This window comes from Nanorana parkeri, unplaced genomic scaffold, assembly GCF_000935625.1.
Source record: "Nanorana parkeri isolate BGI_ZX_2015 unplaced genomic scaffold, ASM93562v1 scaffold32, whole genome shotgun sequence".
Lineage (NCBI taxonomy): Eukaryota > Metazoa > Chordata > Amphibia > Anura > Dicroglossidae > Nanorana > Nanorana parkeri.
Window position 1 is genome coordinate 1,588,893 of NW_017306300.1, and position 19,523 is coordinate 1,608,415.

At 37.6% G+C, this 19,523-nt stretch overlaps 1 protein-coding gene across 1 annotated transcript in view; it reads right to left on the bottom strand.

The window, feature by feature from the left end:
• Nucleotides 1-19,523, bottom strand: part of PCDH15 (protocadherin related 15) — a 553,205-nt gene that overhangs the window by 226,893 nt on the left and 306,789 nt on the right. Inside the window, exon 17 of the mRNA XM_018568452.1 lies at nucleotides 3,849-3,965. Coding sequence (XP_018423954.1) covers nucleotides 3,849-3,965 — 117 coding nt within the window. The remainder of the gene's footprint in view (nucleotides 1-3,848; nucleotides 3,966-19,523) is intronic.

The window sequence follows — 19,523 nt, forward strand, 5'->3', positions numbered from 1 at the left end:
CAAAGCTTCTCTCTGACACCCACCTCGCCACTTGCCCCCTGTTCCCTGTTCTAACAAGTGTAGGTAGTTTTTAAGCTTGCCCACACCTGCCCCCATTACCTCATATTTCACTTGGCCCATTACTATGATAAAATGTGGGGGAGCAGGCAAGCTCTGATCATACCAGAAGGTGCTGTAGCTTTGCCTGTTCAGGACAACTGACTTTCAGTCATAGTATTGGTGGATTGGAATCTCTGCTTGCACTTAATACCCACCAGCAGCTATCTTATTTTTTTAATTAATTTTTAAAGGAAATTCTGGTTATTATTAATAGGTACTAAATGTACTTTAACCCCTTAACAGACTGCCTTAGTTTTTTTATATACTTAAGTGCTTCACACAATGTCAAGACCAGATCTGGATTCATTTTTGCAAACACGTGTATGTGTATTTTTATGTATGTTTGCATTCTAGTGTGTTTGTATGCGGCTACATGTTTTTTTGTGCATTCCAGAGCAGATAAACTGCAGCATGCTCTGGAAAGAACACCATAGTGTGAAATAGCCTCATTTAAAACCATTGGAATTACCATGTATGCAATTTTGGTGCAGGTAAAAAATGTTCTGGTCTGGAGATGGTCTGGAGATGGTGTGAGCAGGCCCTAAGCAGTGGTAAGACTCTGTACATCATGTTTGATGCAGCCAGCTATATAGCATTGAGAATAGTAGGCTTCCATAGCAATAACACTCAAATAGCACATTCTGGTTTTACTTTTGTTTATAAATATCAACATTGTTTTGGGAGGAGGGGGTCATACTAAAAAACACCTTTTGCATATGTAATGGAAGTGCACTGCTCTGTCTAATGAACTAACTAACAATCAATAAGAACTAGGGAACGACACTAGGGATGCACTTAAGGGAATAGCAGAACACATAGTCCACATAGTCCCCATTACAATCTGTGTCTCCCCAAATATAATACCACAAACACTTTAGCTTAGTAAGAGTAGGGACAGAGACCACCTGACTGTGCACACCAACATGTCGGGACCAGAAGTGGATTAGCCCCTCGGATGGCCCCTATGCATGTTAAGAGAAGAGTTCCGGGGTGTGTGCCAGGTGATAGGTTAAGGGATAGGAAAAAATTATTATTTGAAATAGTCATTTTAGGGGGGACTGTAATGGAAGTGGTTAAGTATGATTATGACAAAATGCCTATCTCAATAGATCAATTGTAATATATATGTTAATTTGCTTTTCGCTCTCCCTTGCTCTTGTTTACCTTGCTCAAAACCTTACTCAGAAATTGGTGCTCATGCACCCCCTCCCCCTTATATCCAAAGTACGCACTAGAAATAGGAACTAAGATGGCACCTCCTCTTAAGACAAGCCCCAAGACGGAAGTCATAAACATCCTGGAAGGAAGTTATGCATGAATGGATCTAACCAATTATAAGCTAGAATGCTTTTTGCAATGCTACGATTAAACATACAAAACATACACGTGCAGCTGCCTATAAAAGGCTGTTACTCGGAAGAATAAAGCAGAAGTATCTTACTCTGAACAACTGGTCTCAGTGTGGTATGTTCTCAGAGTGTGCACTTTTTATTTAATCAGGCCAGGCGGCAGATATAAGTACGGAGCCTTGATACGATCGAAATTTGTGAGCAAGTCCAAAACACATACACATCTAGAGCTGGGGTAATTAAATACAGCTCAGAAAATGAAGATTGCACAATAAATTTGCTACAGATAGAAAATGTAAAATGTGAACTTCAGCTTTCACTAATCCGGTGTCTTTCAAATACCACACTATTGCAGCTTTTATGTTTGCCAGGAAAAATTGACTACTGGCCAAAGATTTCTAATCTGATAACCTAGACCTTTGGTGACTGTAGGCAAAGTGTGTCTGCCAAAATCCACTGAACCCTGTAAAAGCTTGATAGCTATCTGGTTGCAAAGAGAGGCATCTAGTGCTTGTGTGAACTTTAAATTCTGATAATAATTGCAGATGTAATGGTTGCTAACTAATAACATTTATTTTTATTAAAAAGCTCAAAAACATAATTAGATGCCTAAAAGAAAATATAACATGTTCTGTCAACTGATATTCAATATATATGCAGCTTTTCTTTGTTTTTGCTTTCAGATTGCAGTCTAAACACTGCATATAATGTACATATCAGCTATAAGCATAAATATCCGAACAACAAACTATCTCTTGAAACTTGATGAAAAGACAAAAGACTGCAACTGTGTTCTTCAACACTTTCTACTCTGTGGCCTTCTTTACACCCAGAGACAGTGCAAATAATTCAGCACAAGTCATTCCATGCAAACCTAACTACAAAGTATTTTGTGCAATGCTTATCCAATCAAGTCTGTGGAACATACACTAGCTTGGAAATCATTTTTACAAGATGCATTCTCAAAATTAAAAGGCATATTGATTTCCAGTCATCTAATAAATTGAATATCTCAGAATAAAGTGTGCCTTTTACTCCAACATTCCATATTTCAAAAATCTCAAATACTAGTAACTGCATTGTCATGTAAATATTAAAAATAACTTAAGATAACTGTTGTGTTTTTTTTTTAAATAAGGTTATCCAACTGATAAAAATTAAGTGACCACAATGACCACAAAAATATTATTAGAGCATCCCAGGATTTGGGGATCTCAGGGTGCTCTAGAACAAGTTTACTTTGAAAGGAGGGGAAATGTATTATATTAAAATGGTGGACTACAATAAGTGTATCAAGGTTTATACATAGATATTGCTGTAAACCTTGAAAGGTGGTTTGAGTTTCTCATCTCCATTGAAGGTAAGATGTATGTAAACAAAAAAGTACTTGTTGATCCAGAAATGTAGTGAGTTATGCTTTCTGTGCTCTGCTGACTGTTAGCATTGTTCCTAGACCTCTCTGTTAATTACAGAACACCTTCCCCTGTTGGAGTTTAGGAGAGGGGAAGATTTTCTGCAGTCCTAACATACTTTCTAAACAAGGGTGACAACCTAGTTTCTCAGAGTGACTGAGCATTTACTAGGTGAGCTATCAATGGGTATGAATAATGAAATGCAATAGAAAAAGTTAAAAAAGCATGATTTAAAAAAACAACTGCAACAACCATATCCAAGGACTGTTAAGCTGCAATATGTAACATTTTTGCTCTTGGGTTTAGATAAACTTTATCTGTGCTGATACTTCATGAGTTTCGCAAAGTCAACACAACAAAATATATTTTCTAATTATTTGCTATGTGTTGCTATGCTTGTGACATTGCTTTCTTCCTGGCTAAAAGCCCTAAGCAATATGTATATTGGATCATGATTAATACTCACAGACTAAAGAACAGCAGTGGTAAATGTGTAATAAAAAGGTTCTGGCCACTGTTTTCATAATTAGCTTCTTTTTTTAAAGCATTTTAAAGGGCTACAAATGAACTAGCTACTCTTGCATACAATTATATGTACTGAGCATATATAGACATGTAGGCTCTGCAGATATAAAATAATCAATTTTTATATTTATATGTTATCTAATTAATAATTTTACCCTTACTGTAATAATTATAAAACTCTAGTATTTGCTGCAGAATACTTGGCTTTTTCTACTATTCTACATAAGAATTGTCAGCTCTTGAAGTTTTAGTTAAATACCATTTTATGTATTCAGATTGGCCGAAATTACTGCAAAATGCAGCATAATGATAGGCAATTGGCAAATATAAGAAATGTATGAGATCCACTGCTGGGAGAGACTCTTAATAATCAACTTAGATGCTCAGAGGGTTAGGTCATTTATGAGGGTTAAAGAGGCTTCCCACTTGGGGACAATAGTATTAATACACGACTCTGACTTACCGGAGGATCATAATCTTCAGCTGTAACGGCTACTATCACTGTGCCCTTTAGGGCATCTGGAGCCACCATTCCCCAGTAGAGTGCTCGACTAAACACAGGTGAGAAATCATTCATATCCTAAAAAACAAAATGAAATTTGGTATTTGTTTATTTTTTCACAGCAGATGTGAAATTAAATTTTAGGCTCAACAATGTAATCTTCAAATAATTTTTAATCAACTTCCTACTTACTTTAAAAACGATTTACCATAGCCAGCCTGCAGCTCTCCCAATACCATTAATACAGTGTAACATGAATCCCATGAGAAAAATTCCACATGTTTAATAATTCTTAAATGTGACAGGATGTAAATTCCTTTTGCACTTTCAGAAAAGAAACTTTTCAGGCCAACACATTCTGTGTGCAACAGTCCTATATAGCTGAGGAATACAGGATTTCTGAACAAAACACTGAAATCAGGATAAGCCATGATAATCTTGCATGGAATGTAAGGCCTAAAAAGTGCATTTATTATAAGCAAAGTATAATAACCCATGACTAATGATGGGCTAACTTGCTTGAGTTTTATTCACAACTTCGATTGGCAAACACGCCAGTTAAAATCATAAAACCCTTTTGAAACCCTATTGTAGAGAATGGAAGGCAAAACTTGAAAATAAATTCTCTCCATTTTAAAGGCTGATAGGCAAGGACTTATCAAACTAAGGGCATGGGGAGCTGGGCACTTCACTGGGAGACATGTACCAAAGCAAAACAATTGCAAAAACAAATTCCATTCAGTGCGGAGATGTCCCACACTAGCCAGTGTGTTTTTGTGTGGTCTGGCTGTTGAGTGTGGTGTACAAAATGTGTTTTTGTACTTTGTAAAGCTCTTCCATGTGCACCTTGCTTAGAGCTAGTTATGAATTGATGAGTGCATTTGCCATTTCATCCAAATCATGTTTTGCTATGTATGCTCCAAGATGGAGGCTCTCATAGATTAGAGTTAGGACCACACTACCCAGAGCGGCCTTGACAAGGCAGTGTGGCTTCCACATATTTTTAAAAAGTTGTGCAACTAAAACCTCTGTTTTTAACCCTTGTAGTTAGACACTTTGGTATTTTTTGCGGCCTGGCTGGTGAGTATCCTGGGAAGTTTGTTTTTGTAAAGCCCTTCCACAGAGCTAATTATGAATTGATGATTGCATTTGCCATTTGTTTCAGAGGCACTGACAGATCTAATAGAGTTCACCCTCACAGGAAAGGGCAGAGCCATACCCAGAATAGGCATGTAAAATGACCTGTCTAATCTACCGAGAGATGGAGGAATGAGACACAGAAACTACCTGCGAGATCCATCAGGAACAACAAATAGACAATACATTTGTCTAAACAAAGCTGTAGCTTAGAAATAAACTCAGACAGCTCAAACCACATTCAAGCAGTGGAGAGACCTTCAAGGGAGCAGGAAAAAAGCAGGGAAGGATGATGTTCTCATTAACCACTTCAGTACAACATACATTTATAAATGTCCACAACTGAAGTGGCTGATACCAAGAGCATGGCTGCTGCAGCAACAAAGTAGACAAATTTCAGTTTGAATATTTTATCTGAATTACAATTTCCTTTTGTATTTGATAATTAAAAGCCAAACTCCATCCAAGACATATTCATATTTGGATTGATTTGGAAAAAGTAGAACATCTGTCACATATTTATTGCTGTCCATGACTCCATTGAAGGACTTTCAGCTTACATGTTTTCCCTCTGACAACCTAAGACAACTGGACAAGAAATAAGGGTAGCAATTGTTATCATGACAAGAAATCACAGATGATAATAACAACCTGACAAAGGCTTTAACTGTTTCCATATTACAAAAAAAGATGTTTTCTGTTGCGGTCTGTGCCCCGACTTAGAGATTTTCTATTATTTTCTTCTCTAAGCTCCCCAATGGTGGCACAATCAGCAGAGATTTTTTAGTAATTTCCTTTTCCTAATTCCCCAGCAGTAACACAATCTACAATACACCCCTATAGGAGATCTTCCCTACCCTGTTCAAAACTGAATAATTTTTTTTTTGCCTGGATTGGGGATTTACAGCCCATTTCCCCCTTTTTTGGAGGTATTTAAAAAAACACACATGACAGCAATGCACATAGAGTGTGCATGAAGCAGGCATATGCAGTTGCTGTATATGAACACAGAAACCTAAGTTTTAGTTAGCTTTCCTGTTCATCTGGAAATTGCTGCCTCTGTGTTTTGCAAGCAATGTGTGTATATTACAAATGAGCGCTCCACCCCCCATAAATAGTATTCATAGTGGCACCCCCGCCCCAAGACAGTTTATTGTGTGCAGAGGCTGAGCTAGTGTTTCGTGATTATGTTACACAGAATCACAGGGAGGAGGGAAGCTGTTTACAATATGCTTTACAATCTGACCCCTGTGTCAAACTGGTGGAGGTGGAGAAAATTTTGAATGTCTAGGATTAAGGCCTAATAAAAAGTTTATTTTAAAAATGAAGAAAGCCTGCAATTTGAGTCATGAAAATGTGCACACATGTACATCCTCACAGCACCTCTACATTACCGCAATACATGCTAATCACTTACAAAGGTGGAAATGAATTTTAAGGATTCCCAATAGCTGGGAATTATACATTATGCACTATAACTACATGTGGGTGACTTGGATTTAGAATATATCAAAACAAATTCGCTTAAAGCCAATCCTAAGGAAAAAATAATCATTTACACATCACACTGGGTGTATAAATCATCATTAAAAACTGTATGTTATGTATAGAGGGTTGCTGCAAAGCATAAAAATCTTACCTTGCAGCATGCCAGATATTACACATATTAGCGTCTGTGCACTGTGGGGAGTGGGGGATGTGACCTGTGCAGTGAAGTGCTCCAGTCACATCCCCACCCCTCCTCACTAGTTGCCCATTCACAAAATGTATTTTTCTTAAAGAATACAAGGTGTTCTGTGAATGGAAGGGGTGGGGATGTGACATCAGCCAGTGCTGTGTGTAAATTCTTTTTTTACCCAGAGTTTGGCATTAATTCTTTGGAATTTACTTATGTAAGTCATTTGCATACTAAATGTGTGTATATCTGTTAAACTAATGTCACCAAAAAGATAAACTAAGAAGATGTAAATGCAATTCATAAAAACATATAATTGATCCTACTGGGGACCTCAGCTGTGAAGGGCAAGCAAGTCCAGCTATCCCTAGAACATTAACATTGTTTCAGTTAATTTTCTACTTTCTAACCTATTAAAAATAATTCAGGATAGTTTATGCCTGCAGTTGTTTTTTTCAGATTAATATGGGCAGCATATGTAACTCACCTAAATAATCATTTTATAATAATGTGTTCCGGTGTGAATAGAATTAGATTTTAATACTGGTACTGAGATGAAACCTAGCAACCATCATGTTTTGGGAGCTTGCCAGAAAAGCATAATTTATTATTTTAGAGCCGAGTAACGGAATCATAATGTTCAAGAATTCTGCCTTATCGGTATCATGCAAACATTCTTTTTATGCTAAAAAAAAAATCCTTTGTAATGAGAGGTAACAATATGGGAAATACATTCACTATAGAGACCTTTGTGTCATTTTAATTAATTAGGATTTATTACAGCCTTGCTATTTACATTCTGCTTAAGAAACATCAAATGTTCATAGGGATATTTTTTAGAAAATCATACCTACTTTGACTCAGAAAATAAAACTTATATCTATCCCAAATGTACTGTAAGTAAATATTTTCATAAATATTTTAGAAAATTTGAGAAAAAGGGTTCCTATTAGAGTTATATATAAAGTAAACAGTTTGTCAGATCACTATATGGTAAAAATAAATCTGTTTAATGAGAAATGGAGGACATTTGTTCTGTGTGAAGAACATAGGAGAGGCAACCGAGAGAAGTTTCAGTAGGAAAGGGACTGATCTGATGGAAGTATACTTTAGAGTGATAAATAGGGTGTATATCTCCAGAGCAAAATACTGTGAGTGGATGGGTGAGAGAGATCCATGATCTCTGAAGTGCAAAACGATTGCTCCAGATTTAATCTATATGTAGTTTCATTGCAAAAAGATAAAGAGAATGTGGAATAGAAACCGAGTATGGTTGAGTGGCTTACAGCAGAGATGGATTACATTTACATGGGATAATATAATTTTTCTGCCAGGTCCTGGAGAAAGACATGGTAATTTGCTGATTATATTCATATTAATCACTTTAAAGAACATACTTAGAACATGGACAGATAAAAGAATACCACAAATTATGGAATATACTGGTCAGGTCTCCAGATATTTAGTATTTTAATATTTTGGGCAAAGGGGAACCAAGCTAGGTAAAACAATATTTTTGATGAGATTAGTAGAAAGTATAAACGAAAACTCCCTTTCCTACAGAAATTTGGATAACTCATGAGATAGCTAGGTAGGCCTTCTGAGGTCAAGGGATAGAAATAGGTCTTTTATTAGATGAGCTGCAGGTTAAATCGATTTTATAGAAAATTGTTGGTAGTATTTTCTTTTATGTTTTGTATATTTGTGAGATACTTTAATGAAGAAAAATAAAACAAGTAAATATTTTGTTGTAATGGATAGCTATAAGCAAAAATGAAAATACTTATCTCCAGTCAGTCAGCATTAGATGAATTATACTGTATGACTTCCCTCACTTTTTTCCAGGAAGTTATTTTGTGAGGGAAATGCTAATTGTATTATCTGATCACATACAATGTTGTTTGTTTAATATCTGCAACTTACATACATTTTGAAAATAATTGGGAAATGCATGATGTAGGAATGACTGTGACAGACATACCTAAGACCTAAGACAACCGTTACAGATAAAACAATGTATAAAGAGGGAAATATTTATTTCTTAGCCATTGTGTTGCTCAGGGTTCCTTAAGCCCAGACAACTTTTTACCTCTTGGTAACTTGGTAACTGACACCAATTACACTGGTCTACACATTTTGGGAAATTATTGACCTCCGAAATAAAATGTGTTAATTCTTACATATTTTGATTAGATGAATTTGAAAACAGGTGATAAAGGTGCTGGTTGGCTAAAGTTTTCAAGATATTTCACAATAAAGATTTATACACAGGAGAGTATATTTGCTTACAAGGGAGGGGTGTGTCTGATGATCACGATGCCTCATAACTTCTAGACAAAGTATGGTAGAGCAATGAAAATTGTACCACATGGAAGTGTATACACTTATCTTCACTTTGAGACTAAAGATTATTACCTAACTGTAATGTAATGTTCTTTTATTGCAAGGTGCATTTCTCTATTCATCATACAGTTACATCTGGTGGTTTGTGAAAGTGTCATTGCCTAACATTTCCAAGGAACAGTTGCGTGATATTTTCCCCCAGAAGCCAAGACTTGAAACTGTGTAAACAACGCAGATTAACTTCTGCTACATTTGTGGCAAGGTTATATTTGCATTTCAAACGTGCAGTATGACAGCAGTGGTGAAAAAAGCATACCACCTATATTATGGATGCAAAATAGAGGATCTGGACAAGAGTTGGGCCCCTCTTTATTGTTGCATTACATGTGCAACTTATCTGGGTTCATTGGCTAAAAAAGAAGAAAAGTCAAAGTCTTTTGCAGTCCCAATGGTGTAGAGGGAACCCACCAATCATAGTAGTGACTGCTATTTTTGCATGGTTCCCCCAATTGCAAAATGGATCTAAAGAAAGAGGAAGTGGACCATGGAATATCCAAACATTCCATCCACCCTGCGTCCTGTACCCCATGGTAAGAACTTACCTATTCCAGATCCACCAGAATGGAGCATGAAAATGTTACATGGACAACCAATAAATTAATGGAAACTTAGTTTATTGGTATCATTAAAAATATTAATTTATAATGATTGGTGTAGCATCATTCTCATTGCTATATCACATGTTGCAGAAAAGTTATCCAGCATTATCGCACATCCACCTCGTAATTTTATTTATTGTAAAGCAGTTTTGACCTGAAGCTGTATCTTGGAAACTGGAGCCAATTAATACTCAAGACTTAATTTTCCTTTATTAGTGACCCAATTCTAGTAAAATGTAGCTACTTTCATTTGCAATGCTTTCTCCTTGTAGACCAGTGTTACCTTTTTCGCTATCCGTAAGGGGGGAATGCTTCCTAATAAGTGCCAGTGTAAGGAGCATTCTTCCCACTGACCACAAATCAAAAGTGAGGAAAGAATTACCTGAGGAGATCAGAAGGAAAATTATTGAACAGCATGTCGAAGGTAAAGGCTAGAAGACCATTTGCAAGCAGCTTGATGGTCCTGTGACTGCAGTTGCAAATATTTCTAAGCAGTTTAAGGTCCATAGGAGTGTAGCCCACCTACCTGGGTGTAGCCGCAAGAGAAAAATGTACCCCAGATTGAACAGAAATATAGTGCAAATGGTAGACAAAGATATAAGGAAATCTTCAAAACATACAAGCTGAACAACAAGTTCAAAGGTACACTACTGTCTGATTGCACCATCTGTTACTTTTGGAGTGGAAGTGGGCTCAAAGAAAGAATCCTCAGTTAAATGAATGACCTAAAAAGTCCAGACTGGAATTTGCTAAAATGCATATTGATAAGCCACAATGCTTCTGTGAAAACAACTTCTGGACAGCTGAGACAAAGCAGGAGCTGTTTGTCACATCAGCTCTATGTTAAAGGATGAAAGAAAATGAAGCTTTCAAAGAAAAGCACACCATACCTATTGTGAAACATGGAGACACTCTGGATGCTTTCAATCTATAGAGGGCACAATGAAATTCCAAGTCTACTCTACATCTCTAGGCCAGTGATTAAACAACAATTCACACCTTTATCCATGTAAACCAAGGGATTAACATATATGCAGGTGCCTGATGCCAAGGATGGGGTTATGTAATCAGAACAGGGTTGTACTACAACTTTTACACTTCCAATCCTGTTATTGGACAATCATTATCCACACATCATATGGTGACTGGATTAAGGTGTCAGAGCTACATGTGTGAACATAAATGCTTCCCATTCAGTAGGCGTACATAAATGGCTGGATGGAATCCTTGTAGATGTAGGTGGGCACTTTAAAACCATCCCCGCCACCACTTGTGAGCGCTGCCCAGCGTGTGCACTAGTGGGAAAACTTTTAAAAATGTAAACAGCCAGTGATGGCTGTTTAAATATCAAGCGTGTTGGTGGCTGTAGAGCTGCTGATCGCTTGTATTTTGTGTGTGTGTCTGTGGCCCCCTCTACTACCAGTGCAGCAGCATTGACACCAGAGATCAGAGATAGATCAGTACATGATTTCCCTCTGGGCTCCTCCCCATTCTGTGAATGCAGGAAGTGATGCATTCAGCTGTCATTCCAACATTCACCATCTTCTTTGGGACTCCCTAGTTGACATTAGGGGTCTTAAAGACCTCTGATGTCTCCATAAAAAAGGACCTGTCGTGTATATTGGCTATCACATAGGGGTTTGTTATCCCCCTAAGTGATAGCAATACATTGAAGTGTAAAAAAAAAAAGAGGCATAAAAATACTAAAAAATGTAAAAACACAAAAAAATTTAAAAGTCCCCAGGCCCCACATACATGTGCAAACATGTGTCAGGTGTGCCTACGTGCGAAAATTACGATTGCGCCGCACATGCTACATATAACCACGAACATCTGGTGAGTGTGAGCAATAATTTTAGGGCCATTAATAACTGTTAACACTAAACTGATGAGCAGTAAAACATTTAAAAGCATTGTCTATGGCCAATTTTGGGAATGGTAGTTTTTTGCAATTTTGCGGGCGCATGCAATTTTAAGGTTTGACATGTTTGGTGTCTATTTACCCAACATGACACCATCTTTTATATATCACCCAGAAAAATGGGTAATAAATATTTCATAACATAATGCAGGACAAACCGTTTTCTTTCAAAATGTTGGTTTTTGTTTTGTTAGATCGTAAAAAATAAAAACCCCAGTGGTGATGACATACCACCAAACAAGAAAGCTCTGAAAAATGGCCTGGGCAGGAAGGGTGTTTAATGCCCTGGTCTTCAAGTGGTTAAACTGAATACAAAGAACTAACAACATGTCTTGAAGAAGCTACATGTCTTCAACATAACAGAGCATGTCCAGTTGAATGTGACTAACTACTACTAGCTATCACCGCATATAAATAAATACATGATGCATATAGTGGACATGCAAAGTTATTCACTTTCAGATCAATGAAAAGCTCAAGGGGACACTCTTTGCACCTGGTGGAAAAGAGGTTTAACCGCTGCATACAGAAAGGGTTCTTCACAATACAGTGCTGTGAATGTGTAATAGACTCCATGATTGTTTTAAAATAAAATCCAAAATGCATTCCAAAAAAGCAAAAAATATTAACAGCATTAAAGGAGAACTATGAGGTGAGTGATTTTCACTCAACCTCATAGTTCGAGCCGACGTGTGACAATGAAACTGTCAGACGTCGGCTCAATAGATCGGGAAGTGAGCGAACAAATACCATCGCTCGCTCACTTCTCGATCATGTCCCTGCAGGGATTCCCCTTCCCTCTCCGATCCCCCAGTGCTGACTGGCATAACGGACGGGGAGGGGGGCACAGCTGGCTCTGCCTCTAGATAGGCAGAGCCAGCTGTCAATCACGCAGCTGGGTGGATCTCAACAGTAATGTCGGGATCCATCCTGGCTGCGGCGGTCTCAGTATACTGCGAGCTGTAGCCCGATATATTGAGCTTTGGGTCACGGGAGTACGATAGCTTATGTCCTCCCGTGACCCTTAGGAGAACTATGGGGAAAAGCACTGACCCCATAGTTCTCCTTGAAGTATTATTAATCTATTAACATGTATAAGTAGTAACACTAGAGTGTTGATCCAGGGAAGATCTGCCTTAGGGGATCAAGAAGGAATTTTTTTCCCTGATGGAGCAAATCAGATGATACTTTTTATGGTTATTTTTTAACTTCCTCTGGATCAGCTGTAGGTATATGTTTCCATATAGAGAGGTTATCAATTTATTAATTTATTCATTCAGTTTTGTTTTTCATTAGCTGAATTCAATGGACTTTTTAACCTGAATAACTATATGTAAATTTAACAATATATAAAAGATTCACATTTGTCATGCCAACAATGTCCACATTTCTTAACCACAATTCTTTAAGCATTGGTCTTCCTTGCTGTACAACTGATCCTGCTCTAATACACCCACAGTGCTTGTGCTCACTCTCATTTAAATTATTTTTTGCATAGTCTACTGTAATTTACAATACATATTATATGATTGTGGTTACTTATTGTGTTTCAGAAACCAAACTACAGGTTTGAAGCATGTTAACTCAGATTTAGCTTAATTCATGAAGTGAATTGGCTGCACGCAATCCAGTTGATAAGTGAAGGCTGGTTTCAAATAGCACAATTATGTATTCACTGAATGTGTACACACATGACATAATAATAGCTTTCATGCATATTATTTCTTTCTATGAAACTTGATGACTGATTATTACCATAAACACAACCATGCACTATTTAGATTCTGCTTTTGCTTTTTAATGGCATAAATGTAATTTGTTTCACTAAAGTAAGTTCACTAGTTTAGAGACTTTTAAATATATATCTAGGTAGAAAACTGGTTGATGCAGTTACCAAAACTGAACAAATGATTGTAATGTAAATTGTCAAAGTGTACTGTATGCTAACCATAAACCTGTTGACCACAGTCTAGCCCTTGGACATGTTAAATGACTAGACATTTTATGAAATATATATATAACTGCCACTATTTTATTCTATAGGGTCTCTGCTTTCAGGAAATATGGAATTATGTGTGTGTGTACCTGTGTGTTTGTGTGTGTGTGTGTGTGTGTGGCGGGGGTGTTAAGTAATCTTCAGGCCTAAACTGTGCATTATAACATGTGCAATTTTTTTTTTTTTTAAAGGCCAAATCCTAAAGTCTTAATCCACTCAACCCCTTAATGAACACCCATTAAATAATGAAACTTCTTAAAAGAAAAGTTAATCCGCCAGGTTTCAAATTTTAATTTAATTTTGTTTTCTGTATATTAAAGTATAAAGCCAAAACTTTTTTTCTTTTAGATATAGTGTAAGAGGATTAGAATACCTGCTTGGTTTTCATTGCTCTATGGGGCTGATGTTCCACCCAGTGTATAGATGGGAGAATTCTATTTGCATGACATTCCTGCCACGAGATGGACACCTATGCTTTGATCATTTAAGCATTTACAAATGCATTCAAGTACCTTAACCAGTAACAGTACTCTACCTTTTATTTGTGTATCACTGAGCTGTAGATCTCCAGATCATCTCTGAATTCATGCTGACACAGTCTTGTCCTTTAGGGCCTGTTCACATGAGTTTCAGGTCCTGATCAGGTCCGGATCTGCAGACGCGGTGCTACTGATGCAGTGCGTTTTGGCCGCGTTTTTGATGCGTTCCAGTAAAAAAAATATATATTGTTTTTGCTGGAGTGGGGCTGTTAGTATATTATATCGCAAGTGAGTTGCGCTCGGTCTAGGAAAATATAAATAAAATATGTGTACTCTATAGAACGTGAAGAAGTTACTAAGTTCAGATTCTACTGTGAAAAAATTATAAATCTTGGTAGTCACTACCTCCGTAACAATTGTGCAATACAACAATCAGGTGTGGGAAAAGGGTTTTCAATCACCAGCCGGTGTATTGATTAGGTGTTTCTGTGTACTAAGTGTACATGGTTTGTCCAAACAAACCTCTTAATGATGTGACAATCTATTCAAAGACACCAATCCAAATATAAATGACTCGGTGTCACAGATTGGTCGTGTATAAGAAAAACAAAAACAAATTCTAAAATCCCAATCTCTAAATCGTGACGAATTTTAAATATTAGTATGAACACTTAAATAATAGAAATTAAACAGTATGAAAAATTATCACATATACAGTGCTACTCCGTGCACTCTGATTCCTCTCAAATACAAAGATTAAATGCGGGGTTAATTTAACTAAAATACCGGCATCCATCTTAGTGAGCAATCAGTTCAGAGTGGTCAGTTCAAAACGTCCCAAACCAGGGATAATTCATAGAATCCGGAAAGTCCTATGGTTTCTTGTGATCCGTCCTCCTTTCTCAAAGATCTGGTCTGCTTTTTTCCTCCCTCTGGCAGGCTCCCTCACCTCTCGCTGGGGACGGAAACCTATTAAGATCTCCCAGGTGGAAAAAAGACGAAGAAAAGGCGGCGGAATCTTCTAAGTGCAGTAATTCAAAAAAGATGTATTTCTTTAAAATACATAGATGCACTTACAAGACAGACGAGTTGTTTGAGCATAAAATCAGTGGCAGAGTGTTAGCTGTGAGCGGTGAAGACAGATCCTCCTTGACGCGTTTCGTGCTTTCACTTTTTCAAAAGGTGGAATCATGTCTGCACCTCTCGCAGGGTTTTACTTATACTACTCTAATTAGCTTAATTAGTACCACCTGGTACCAATTGATCTCTCCCAGTAAGAGCTATGGCTTTATGTCACTATAACAGTCATAGCTATTCGATACAGTGAAATCTATGTTCAATTCCGTAGTGGCATCAAGAGATTAAACTACTAACATCACCAAAGGAAAGAGTGTTAGTTTCAGTAACTAGACAACATGATCCATGATCCAGGGGCTGTTAGTATGTTAGCTACAGTTTTGGACGTGTTTTGGACGCGTTTGCGTTTCCTGACCGTACAAAATGTGACATGCAGTATTTTTCTGTCGTAAGCTGAACGGACTGCGCATGTGAGAACTGTAGCCCATAAAACACATAGGGATACATTGGGATGCATTTTGAGTGCAGGAGCGTACGGATCAGGTCAGCACACAAAACGGACGTCGTGTGAACAGGCACTTAGAGGGTGGCTACTTTTGTTTCCCAAGGTCCCTGTGTGTGTTGTAAAGTATCCACCACTCCAAGCTGCTCCCATGATGAACTATAACTTCAACACAAACTAGCTAGCTAAATGTGAGATTGTTGTCCATCATGGGAGCAATCTTGGAATGGTGGCTACTTTACAACACACACAGGGACCATGGGAAACAAAGGTAGCCACACTCCAGAAGGAAGGGCGGTGTCAGCACCAATTCAGAGATGATTTGAGGATCTACGGAGTGATACACAAATAAGATAAAGGTTTGTCAATAGTTAAGGTACTTGAATGCATTTTTAAGAACTAACTGCTGAGTTTAGTGTCACTTTAAATTATACATTTTATTGTTTTAAAAAAAAACATTTGTATACTAAATCTACACATAGTGTACTCACTGAACTCACATTAACCACTTGCTGACTGGGGTGTTAAACCCCCTTCCTGGCCAGGCCATTTTTCAGTATTCAGCGCTGCAGTATTTTGACTGACATTTATTCCGTCATGCAACGCTGTACTGAAATGAATTGTATACCATGTTTTAAGGACACATAGAGCTTTCTTTTGGTGGTATTTGATCACCAGTGGTTTTTTTAAACTATATAATGAAAAAGTGCCAACAATTTTGAACCCCAAACAACCCTGTTTTCCCTACATGATGTAATAAAACATTTATCAGCACCCAATTTTTTTGTAAAATATTAAATATGGGGTCACGTCAGGTAAATAGACACCAAACATGTCAAAGCTTTAAAATTGTGCACGCAATCGCAAAAAACGGGGGCCTTAAAACTTATGTGGGTGTTTTTTATGAATATGAGACTTTATTTTTTTTTAAAACTTGTGATAGCCAAAAAACAATGACAGGTCCTCTTTATGGAGACATTAGGGGTATCTAAGACCCCTATTGTCACCTATTGTCACCCACAAAGAAGCTGATGAAGCAGAGATCTGCTTCACCAGCTTTTTCTCTAGCTAGCAGCCAGAGAAATGACAGGTAAAGGTGGAAGTGACATAATAGACATTGCATCCGCCTTTAGAGAAAGAAAGAGGAGAGTGGGGAATGCTGATCTCTCCTCCTTCTCTGTATAGAGAGCCATCATGCCGGTGTTCTCGGTCCTAGGCACTGCAGGGGTGACATCGGTGCCCGAGATAACCAGCAGCGGCAGCAAAGGAGGAGACATGACAGCAAAGGGGAGGCATGGCAGAAGAAGGGGGGACAATGCAAGTTTATACAAGTGATTGGCTGGCTGTAGATCCGGCTGAACTCTTGTATACAACAGCCGGTAACGGCTGTACACATTCCCGGCAGGATTCTGCTTGTGCGCACCCGCAGAAAAAAATCATGTAAATGTATATCCACCCGCCGGATAGCATCCACTGTCCACCTGTATGTTTACAATGGGCAGATAGCGAAGGATTTAAGTACACCTATCATGAGAGAAATTTGTGGACAACCATTGCTAGCCTACTTTTGAAAATGCCATTTGCTTGGCTTTGTCTAGATGTATTATTTCTAAATTCATGATCTGAAGGAAGTATACAGCAAATGAAAGTAGTTCTGGTTGGAACTCACAAACTGAATCCAAGGCATCAGATACTGAATCCAAAGCAAACACAAGACAGCCAGACTACTAACATTTGCAGAAAAAGGGGTTGGTTAGGGCAGCCTACATATTTCTTCTATGCCAGGCTTACATTACTTAGAATTCCATAGCGGTATTTTGGAACATATTAAGCAAAATTTAATTTTTACAAGTAGTTTCCCATCACTAATGCATTTTATATAAACTTGCACCCTTGTGTGTGTGTGTGTACTTTGCATTTCCAGCTGCTAATTTATACACTTAGTACTTATTTTACTGCTGTTGTAGATGTGCAACAAATACTGCCGTCCATGCAGAGTTATAGTGCATTATCATGCTTATAAATGAGCTACATCCCATTCTATTATATAGTCTTTAAGGACAGCTAATGCACTACCTGATGGACTGGCTGATATTCACAGATTTGTATTATCTGCAAATGAGCCCAGTCTGTACCTCATTTCTAATTTCTGTTTAATAAAACTAGAAATAAGGGAAATGCAAATAACAAATGTTTTGTGTTGAGGTTGCAATGTCAAACAAATGTATTTTATATTTAGCCCATGTCTGTGTCTGATTTTAAAAAAAATCGTAGAATACATGCACAATAATAGCCTTGATTTTTTTTAACTACTTAAACCATTTAAACACTGTGCCATGTGTTATTTTAAAATGGTGCTAGGCGTTCCATCATGAGTTAAGAATAAATCAGATAAAGAAAAACAATTATTTTGCTCAGGGCATAGTGGCAGGTTCTCTTGTAAAGCTGCCCATACACCTTGCGATCATCGGACAAATTTTTCCTCCGATGATTGAACCGTGGTAAAAAAAGCACCTGGACGAATTGCGGTAATCGACCGCACGTATTTTAATTTGTGCGCGAGCAGTGTAAATCGTACCAAAAGTCGATCGATTGTACAGTATTTGCAGTTGTACACTACACTTACGAATATGGGACGAAAACGCGATCACATATGAAAATGCGTAAGGTATATGGTCACCTTTAGAAACCCCCTCCCTTCCCCACAATGACATTTACCTTCCTGTGCTGCCCCACCAATCAGTTGCTCTGTCAGGCCTTCCAGGTGTGGAGGAGCATGTGACTTGCTCGCAGGATGCAGTACTCCAGCCTGAATAGCCAATTGCCAGGCCTGAACATTGTCATGTAAGAAGGAGCAAGGGTTTGGACTCTCGGACTTTGCGCTCCTACAGAGTAATATAGAAGCTGAAGGGTGTGGGGAAGAGGAGCATCATTGGTGTTTGTGTGGAGCAAATTCTTCTTACAAGGGAACCTGTCACTTTGGCCTGAATGGGTGAAGTGATCAAGTCTCTTTAATATAGAACTCTGTTTCAGTGACTGCAGTGTGCTAATGTTGTATTTTCAGCTGTTAGTAACAGTTATAGCCCAGGAGCTTAATAAATTAGCTACTGGATTTTCCATCCTGCTAAAGAGCACACTCTGTAACAGCACAGTGCTAGTGTAAGTGGTAATATTACATTAAAAAAAACTGAGAACATTCATATCTGTTGCTTTAAAGCAATCGCAAAAGTCAGAAATGATAAAAATAGACTGCTCACTTGTGCACGCTGAGTGCATTTGCTTCTTGCCTGGTGAATATAAATGCAATGACTGATGGCATGCTAACGCTGGACCTAGCTTTGCAAAATTTTTTTAATCTGAATATAAAAACAAAAAGAAAAGTACATGCTCTTCTAAAATTTGATAGATAACTTATCTGGCTCTTTTCCAAAATAAAACGAGGCAGTGCATTTTCATTTAAAAGAGCTTAAATGCTTGAAAAACTCAGTAAAGACTAATTTACAGTCAAGTTTTTACCTTAGGGACACCAATTCAAATTCAGCCACCACCGCAGTGACTAGAAATAGCCCATTTAATTACTCCAAATGGTAAGTGCAATAAAATTGCAGCTTTGAGACCTGTTTATGTAGTAGTAAATAGTTAAATGTACAGTTATTTAGGGTTGGAAATATGTTTTAGCTTTAAAAGTACATGCTGCCAATTGTACATTTTCCAATAAACAGTATAATAAATATGCATGCTCTTTCTCTCTTTGGAAGATGAACATTTTTTCTGTTAATATAACAATGGCAGTTATAAATTCCTGTTAACACACCGTAACACATTGTGCTTTAAAATAGACAATACA